General features: G+C 43.2%; 1 protein-coding gene across 1 annotated transcript; it reads left to right on the top strand.

The window, feature by feature from the left end:
• The first annotated feature begins 514 nt into the window (after window positions 1–514).
• Window positions 515–7,152, top strand: OXSM (3-oxoacyl-ACP synthase, mitochondrial). Its single transcript, XM_081883348.1, has 3 exons — window positions 515–702; window positions 2,499–3,509; window positions 6,591–7,152. Exons 1-3 carry the CDS (start codon window positions 608–610, stop codon window positions 6,991–6,993), a joined length of 1,509 nt encoding a protein of 502 aa, XP_081739474.1. The 5' UTR covers window positions 515–607; the 3' UTR covers window positions 6,994–7,152.
• Window positions 7,153–8,930: the final 1,778 nt, after the last annotated feature.

Genomic DNA, 8,930 nt, shown 5'->3' with positions numbered 1-8,930 from the left:
CACGCAGCTCTGCCATCCATGGTCCAAAAGCTTTTATTTACCAAGACGCGCCGTCGTGTCCCGGCGGCCTCCGCGAGGAGACGACACAGGCGCAAGCCGTCTCACCACCCTCGGCACTGCTGTTTGCCGGGCCCGTCCGCACCCCTCACCTGATGCTATTTATCCGTAAGCAGCAAACGGGAGGCCTCTAAAAACGTCTCTGTGGGATTCAGGGACGAGCGCGGCGCTGCGGAGGGTCCCAGGGCGGCCGCCATCCTCCTACAGCGGCACTTGACCACCCCGGGTGTCTTTGCCAGCGAGCAAGGAAGTTGGACTTTGCTGTGCGCCCGCCCGCACTCAATTCGGGATAAAGCTGCCTCAAGCGGCGGCGGCGACTCCAGAAAGTGAGGCGAGCGGGCGGAATCCTCCCTCCCCTTTCAGAAACTTCTGTGAACGCAGCGACGTTTTCGCTCCGCCCCGCGCGTTGGTTTATTTATTTATTTATTTTAGGGTTGTCGAGCACGCGCAGTAGCGAGAATGACGCCACTGCCATCACTTTCGAAACTCTAGTCTAGACCTTATTAAAGCTCAAGAACCAGCTTCTTTCTGGTTGTTATTTTCACCAGAAATGCGAGTGGCCAAACTGTTAGGCACTCCTTTTGGGTTAGAAAGAAATCAGGCTCCCTATAACAATAGGGATTTCCCAGGTTCTGCATTTCCTAGGTTGATTTGTTGAAGGATTCATTGACCTGGTTTATGCTGTGATCTCATGGTTATGTTTTTGCAAAATAACATGTTTAGTATTTTAGCCCTGCTCCCTAAAATGTGACCCATTTTGGGGGGTCAGACGTGTCAGGTTTTGTCATTTGTGTGTGCCCAAGGTAATCCAGTGAGTTTCATGACTGAGCAGAGATCTGAACCCTCGTCTCCCAGGTCCTAGTCTGACCACTACACCACACTGGGTCCGTTTCAGAGAAAAGACAGGAAGGGAAACAAATATATGAACTAATTTGTCCAAGCGTTAGAATACTCTGCAGTGCAAATTGAGTTGCTTATGATATAGCTAATTATTGTACCAATTATTTTGATTATTTGTCTCATCTGCCATCTATATCATAGTGATGTCTCCTAGCAAACTGTGACCTAATAAGTTATTGTAAGCAATTTCAGTTCAAACCCTGCAAAGGCTGTATATTGGGACTGAAATATACAGCCTTTGCAGGGTTCCAACTGAAATTGCTTTCCTCTTAATTGATTCCCATCTTCACAAGAGAGCTGAGCAAGGTCGAGTTCCAATTTCAGAGAGTTTCTTTTTTTTTTTATAATAAATATTTATTGGAGTTTTTAGAAAAGAAATACAATAATAATAAACAGTGTTGCTTTGTTTTTGCAAAATTTCATAACATCGTTAGACTTCCTCACGTCTCCCGTTCCCACTTACATCATTAATAAATTTTTGTCAAGCAAATTATCATCTTATTTCCAAATTTATAACCACTTATTTAAATACAATAAAATAATTCTCCTACAAATTTTGTTTCTCTTAATCTCTCTTATCATCAAATTCTGATCTATTTTAGTGATGGCCAATTATTTATAACCAAGCATCCTTCTTAACATTCCACTAAATCACAATGTTTCTGTAGATAAATCTTGAATTTCTTCCAATCTTCTTCGATCCTTTCTTCTCCCAGGTCTCGGATTCTGCCAGTCATCTCCGCCAGTTGCATATAGTCCATCAGTTGCATCTGCCATTCTTCCAGTGTGGGTAGATCTTGAGTCCAATTTCAGAGAGTTTCTTGAGCAGGTAGCATAAGAGCAGATGGGCCTTTCTAAAAAATACTGACTTGGAAGCTGCCATGTACATTTTAATTGTTGTGTATTGACCCATTCATTATTTCGGCATGTAGCCCAAAGGACAATTTCAGCATTGTTCTGTGTTAGAATAATTTGGAAGTACAGTGGTACCTCAGGTTACATTCGCTTCAGGTTACAGACTCCGCTAACCCAGAAATAGTGCTTCAGGTTAAGAACTTTGCTTCAGGATGAGAATAGAAATTGTGCTCCGGTGGCGTGGCAGCAGCAGGAGGCCCCATTAGCTAAAGTGGTGCTTCAGGTTAAGAACAGTTTCATGTTAAGAACGGACCTCCGGAACGAATTAAGTACTTAACCTGAGGTACCACTGTATGGTCACCAGGCCTTAAAAAGTCCCATATCCCTGGTATCCAAGGCTTTTTTTAGCCAGAACTCACCAGAACTCAGTTCCAGCACCACTCCATTGGGTGCCATCACTATTATAAGAGAACAAGGGAGGCCTTCATGGTGAGTTCTGGCACCTCTTTTTCTAGAAAAATAGCACTGCTGGTATCAAATTGCAACCAAAAAATTATTTAAATGAAAAACAGGCATGGATTAGAAAGAACATCTTTGTTTCTTTTAAATGTAGTGCACCCACAGTTTTTCTCCACAACTGATTCCATGACAGTTAAGAATAATAGAGTTGCCTTTTTGTCCTACAGGAATTCATTTCTGAAAACTGCCGCCATGCTTCTCCACTTCTCAAGAGATGTCTTAAAAACTGCATGCCTCAATCTTCAAGGTTCCCAAGTACATCGGCATTTGAGAATCGTGAGAAAGCATTTGAGCACGAGCGCAACTCATCACAGCCGAAGGAGAGTGGTTGTCACAGGCATTGGGTTGGTGTCGCCCCTGGGCGTCGGAACGCAACTTGTGTGGAACAACCTTCTCCAGGGAAATTGTGGGGTCGTTGCTCTTGAAGGGGAGGAATATTCGGCCGTCCCATGTAAAATAGCCGCCTGTGTGCCGAAGGGGGTTAGCGAGGGCCAATTCCACAGAGAAAGCTTTGTGTCGAAATCAGAGAGCAAGGCCATGTCATCTGCCACCATCATGGCCATAGCTGCTGCCGACTTAGCAATAAAAGACTCTGGGTGGCATCCGCAATCTGAACTGGACCATTTGAATGCTGGTGTGGCAATAGGGATGGGAATGGTTCCGCTGGAAGACATTTCTGACACGGCCTCCATGTTCACAACAAAGGGTTACAACAAAGTCAGCCCGTTCTTTGTTCCAAAGATCTTGGTCAATATGGCGGCAGGTCATATTAGCATCAGATACCAGCTGAAGGGACCCAACCATGCCGTATCCACGGCCTGTACCACAGGAACACATGCTGTCGGAGACGCCTTTCGATTTGTAGCCTACGGTGATGCTGATGTGATGCTGGCTGGGGGGACAGAGGCTTGCATTAGCCCCTTGTCTCTAGCCGGGTTTGCCAGAGCTCGGGCTCTGGCCATTAGCTTTAACTCAAGCCCCCAGCTGGCTTGCCGGCCATTCCACCCGCTTAGGGAAGGATTTGTTATGGGAGAAGGTGCCGCCATTTTGGTTTTGGAAGAATATGAGCACGCAGCACAGAGAGGAGCTAAACTGTACGCAGAAATTTTGGGCTACGGACTCTCAGGTGACGCTTGCCACATAACAGCCCCTAATCCAAATGGGGATGGTGCCCTCAGGTAAAAACCACATTTAAATAATTGTAAAGTTGTTTTCTATATTGGGAATCAATCCATACATTAGACATTCCCTAATGTTTAATACTTATTTTTGAACTTCCCAGCCCAGTCTGGATCTGACATATACTGAGTCAGACTGCCTTAGATAGCTCCATATTCACTGGTATTGACTGCTGTCCAGGGTTTCAGGCAGCAGTCTTTCCTAGCCCTACACTGAAATGTTGGAAATTGAACATGGGACCGTTTGTACACAAAGCTTGCGCTCTAGCACTCAGCCATGGCTCTGCAGTGTACTCTGACATGTAAACAACAACAACAACAAGAATTCATTATTTATACCCCGCCCATCTGGCTGGGTTTCCCCAGCCACTCTGGGCGGCTCCCAACAGAATATTAAAAATACAATAAAAGATCAAAGATTCAAAGCTTCCCATGTCTTCTAGAAGTCAGATAGTTGCTTATTTATTTGACATCTGATGGGAGGGTGTTTCACAGGGCGGGTGCCACTACCGAGCAGGCCCTCTACCTGGTTCCTTGTAACCTCAATTCTCTCAGTGAAGGCCCTCAAAGCTGGACCTCATTGTCTTGACTGAATGATGAGGGTGGAGACGCTCTTTCAGGTATACAGGGCTGAGGCCATTTGGGCTTTAAAGGTCTGCACCAACACTTTGAATTGTGCTTGGAAACGTACTGGGAGCCAATGTAGGTCTTTTAGGACCGGTGTTATATGGTCTGGGAGGGCGGCCACTCCCAGTCACCAATCTAGCTGCCACATTCTGGATTAGTTGTAGTTTCCGGGTCACCTTCAAAGGTAGCCCCATGTAGAGCGCATTGCAGTAGTCCAAGCGGGAGATAACTAGAGCATGCAGCACTCTGCCACCAGATGTCTTCTAAAAGTCAGATAGTTGTTTATTTCCTTGACACCTGGTGGGGGGGCGTTCCACAGGGCGGGCACCACTACCGAGAAGGCCCTCTGCCTGGTTCCCTGTAACATCACTTCTCGCAGCGAGGGAACCACCAGTTATATTTTGTCTGTCATAGATATTATTACTTGTTGGGGACCCTCAATTTATTTTTGGGCACTCCTCCGCCCCACCTGCAAAAGAGTGTACAAAATTGTATGTGGCATAAAGTGTATGCAAATTTTATGCAAATTTCTGCCTTCTCTTTTGAGTGCAGCAAGGGCCTCAATCCATATATAATATACCAGACCCAGAAAATCTTGTTGGCACCCCTGGCCAAACCATGATCTCTCATTCAATTCTGCCTAGAAGGCAATTGTGAGAATTAAGTTAGAAAAGAATTGTGAAGCACTTTGTATCTGTTCAGTAGTCTTCTAGAAATGATTAATAATATTGCAGAAGTAAAATTAATCCCCCTTACCCATTTTGAATGGCAAATGACATAGGACAATGTTTACCTACATTAATTAGATATGCTTGTTCAGTTTCAAAGAGACATGGCTGCTACTAGTGTTTGTGGAAATATTATTTCCTTTTAAAGATGGCAAGTAACACAGCAGAACATTCAAGATAATTAATGCCTTCGGCTCATTAGGACTGAATTTTCCACTTCGGCATTAGCTTGGCCATAGATTCTATGGAATATTTCAATTAACATGACCTAACATGCAAGACAAATGCATTTATCCCTGCCTTAAGGATGTATCCTATGGAATTGATTCTTACTCATTTTCATCTGCTGAGGCTGCATGTTGAATACAAAATAGTGATCTTGTGAAGTTGCATGACGGATGAATACATGGTGCTAGTATTGTAGGTTTAGGGTTTAATCACTTTCGTGCACAGTGGCTGCATTCACATGCAACACTAAACCGTGGTTTGGCGGCACATGGATGACCCTCCATGAATCTGAGCAGAGGGATGAGGTCATGCACTCCTCCTCCTACACAGTTGGGTAGAGGGCTTGCGCCAAGTTTAGTTTACTTTCAAAGAATCTTGGCCGAGTATTGTGTGGGAACTGATTAAATCTGCGAGCCACCTTCCTTGCCCCAACCTCCAGCCCTGGGAGCCTTTCCCAGACCATGACTTTGAGAACAGCCGAAGCAGCTGGGAGGAGAGGAGTTCAGGGATAGGCTTTTGTTGTTTTTTAAAAAATAATTTTAGGTTGTGTGTCCTTGTTTCTTAATTTAATCCTTTTGCATCATTTTGTATGATTTGTGGTGTTTTATGTACAGTGGTACCTTGGGTTATATATGCTTCAGGTTACATACGCTTCAGGTTACAGACTCCGCTAACCCAGAAATAGTACCTCGGGTTAAGAACTTTGCTTCAGGATGAGAACAGAAATCATGCTCCAGTGGCGCAGCGGCGGCAGGAGGCCCCATTAGCTAAAGTGGTGCTTCAGGTTAAGAACAGTTTCAAGTTAAGAACAGACCTCCAGAACGAATTAAGTACGTAACCCGAGGTACCACTGTATTGTGATTTGCTGCTATTTTTATCGATTATGAATGAGTAATTCTTTATTGTAATTTATAAGTGTAAACTGTTTAGTTGCTGATGTTTAATTTTAGTGTGTACTTTTGGATTCTAATGTATTATTGAACACTGCTTTATTTGGTATAAGTTGTTTATTTTAAAGGTATTGTGACTTTTTAAATAGGATCTGATTGTTATTATTAATGTTTGATGTTTTGTTATTATGTTTGTGTGTGTTGGAAGCCGCCCAGAGTGGCTGGGGCAACCCAGCCAGATGGGTGAGGTATAAATTAATTTAATAATAATAATAATAATAATAATAATAATAATAATAATAATAATAATAATAGTAGTAGTAGTTAGACAGTGGCTTATTTAGAAACAGACTAGTTTGCTGTAAACTGGGATCCCTGGTTCATAGGTAAGGTTTTTTGAAAGCAAAGCTAAACTTGACAGAAATGCTACTTCCAGTCACACTGGAATAAGAGAGAAGGCAAAAGAATGTTTGAACTCGATGCTTGGTTAGGTTTGTGGAGACCCTTATGTGTGCTGCTAAACCATGGCTTAGTATTCCATCAGGCTATGAACTTAAGTATGAACTTAAGTAACAAAAATCTCTTTCTTTTTCATTCTCCTCGCCTAGATGCATGTCAGCAGCAATGAAAGATGCTGGAATTTGCCCTGAAGATGTAACATACATCAACGCTCACGCCACCTCCACTCCACTAGGAGACGCCGCAGAGAATCAGGCTATTAAAGGACTCTTCAAAGAACATGCATATTCTCTTGCAGTTTCCTCAACAAAGGGAGCAACGGGCCATCTTTTGGGTGCTGCAGGAGCTATTGAGGCAGCTTTCACTGCTTTGAGTTGTTACCATGGAATTTTACCACCTACACTAAATCTAGATCAGACGGAAGCACCGTTTGACCTCAATTATGTTCCACTAGTACCCCAAGAATGGAGAAGTGAAAAGCGGCGTATTGCTCTCAGTAATTCTTTTGGCTTTGGTGGAACTAACGCAACACTGTGTTTTGCTAATGTTTAGCTTTACTGTCCATGTATGCATTATTTTTAAAAAAGATGATCTGTTAATGGCCTGAAAACTGTGTAGCAATGTAAACCTCTGGTCTCTCCCCACTTGTCCCTGCCCCAATTCATTCCTTTTTTTCACTTTTATTCCTTTTAAAGTTTATACTCAAACAAACAGTAATGTGTATTTATAATGTTTAGGTTAAGGGCATCTTTCCATAAATATTTAAGGAAATGCTCCATATCTGCAAGCAGAAGGAAATCACAATTCGTAACAGCTTCCTGCCCCAGGAAATGGGGGCGTCCGCATTTATCATATGGAAAGAAGAATGGGTTTGTTGCTCAGTTATAGTGCCAAACCATAATTTAGAATTATATTGACCCCAGACTCGCCTTCCCTCCCTTTGTGGGCTGATATTCCCTCCGGAGCTTTCTTTGTAGCAAACCATCGCTTGCTGTTCAAAGAGGCAAGTTACGCTTTGCCCTTGCCTGTGAACTAGGATCACAAACCAGAACCAAACCCTGGTTTGGGACAAAGCCCAAGGCTTCTTGGGACTTTCTCATATAAATGCCAAGCTACGTTTTGCTGTTATTATTGGTATTTTTTGTTGGTATTATTCATTTATAAAATACCCAAAGTTTCCTAGGCACTATACAAACACTCCAGAATAATAAAGCCCTTCTCTGTGGGATTACAGTTTAAGCAGAGGCAACACAAAAGGTTAAAAATAAACACACACAAAAATGGGGAAGGAAGTGGAAAGCAAGCAAGAATCTTACTTAATTGTCATTATGATGACGGGGGTAAATGGTGACAGCTCTGGGAGGTGGGGGTGCAAATGGCAACTGGTTTATTGGCCAAATTAATGGAGTGGGTTGTGCTGTAGCAAGGTGGAATAGCTCCTAACAGCTGGCAGCTTAGGGAGATGAGGAGCCAAATGGCAGCAAGACTCTTAGAATCTTATCAGTCTTGAGGAGCTCTTAGTGAGAAGGTATAAGCCTTCTCTTCCAAAGTGACCTAGAAAGTCCAGTCATTCCTGGACTTCACTGTATGAAGGTGAGTAAAGGTGGAACACAAGACAATTCATGAGCACACCCCCCCCCCGACTTGTCCTCCTTGCACTGGCGTAAAACCTCTTGGATGCAAACATTGCTTCAAGTTGAGTGGAGTGCTGCCATCAAAAGCCCTGGATGGAGGGATAGTTTCTCCAAAGAGAGAGAGCCAGTGTGGTGTAGTGGTTAAGGGGTAGACTCGTAATCTGGTGAACTGGGTTCGCTTCCCCGCTCCTCCACATGCAGCTGCTGGGTGACCTTGGGCCAGTCACACTTCTCTGAGATCTCTCAGCCCCACTCACCTCACAGAGTGTTTGTTGTCGGGGAGGAAGGGAAAGGAGAATGTTAGCCGCTTTGAGACTCCTTAAAGGGAGTGAAAGGCGGGATATCAAATCCAAACTCCTCCTCCTCCTCCTCCTCTTCTTCTTCTTCTTCTTCTTCTTCAAACAAACAAGGGTCCTTTGAATCATTAAAATGTTTCCTTTTGCAAAGTATTGAAGCTGGGAGCTCTCCACCATATACTGTCTACATAATTTGGCAGATGATTACACAGCACAGTTCAAAATGCATTTGCCGCTCTCCTTTTGACAGCGACAGTAAAAGAATAATAAAGAAATCCTCAATAAATTTCATATTGAAAAACATTACAGTGGAAGCATGTCTCAGTGAAATGGGGGAAAAAATATTTGTTTCAACTCTTTGGAGTTAGTGCATCTAAAGCATAGACAATATTTACCCAAAAAGCTGTGTCTTTCATAACATCAAAGAAATGTATATAGGTCATATGCTTTCTCCCAAAAACCTACCTTTGCACTGAAAGCAGACGATTTCTTTTAGGAAGAGTGCTGTTTATGTCCTACTCAAAGTTATGTAAAGAGTTCTTACATTTCTTCATCTTTG

Source organism: Podarcis melisellensis (genome assembly GCF_964234715.1).
Source record: "Podarcis melisellensis genome assembly, chromosome: 12".
Classification (NCBI taxonomy): domain Eukaryota; kingdom Metazoa; phylum Chordata; class Lepidosauria; order Squamata; family Lacertidae; genus Podarcis; species Podarcis melisellensis.
The sequence above is the reverse complement of the archived record's forward strand: the minus strand, read 5'-3'. Positions and strand labels throughout refer to the sequence as shown.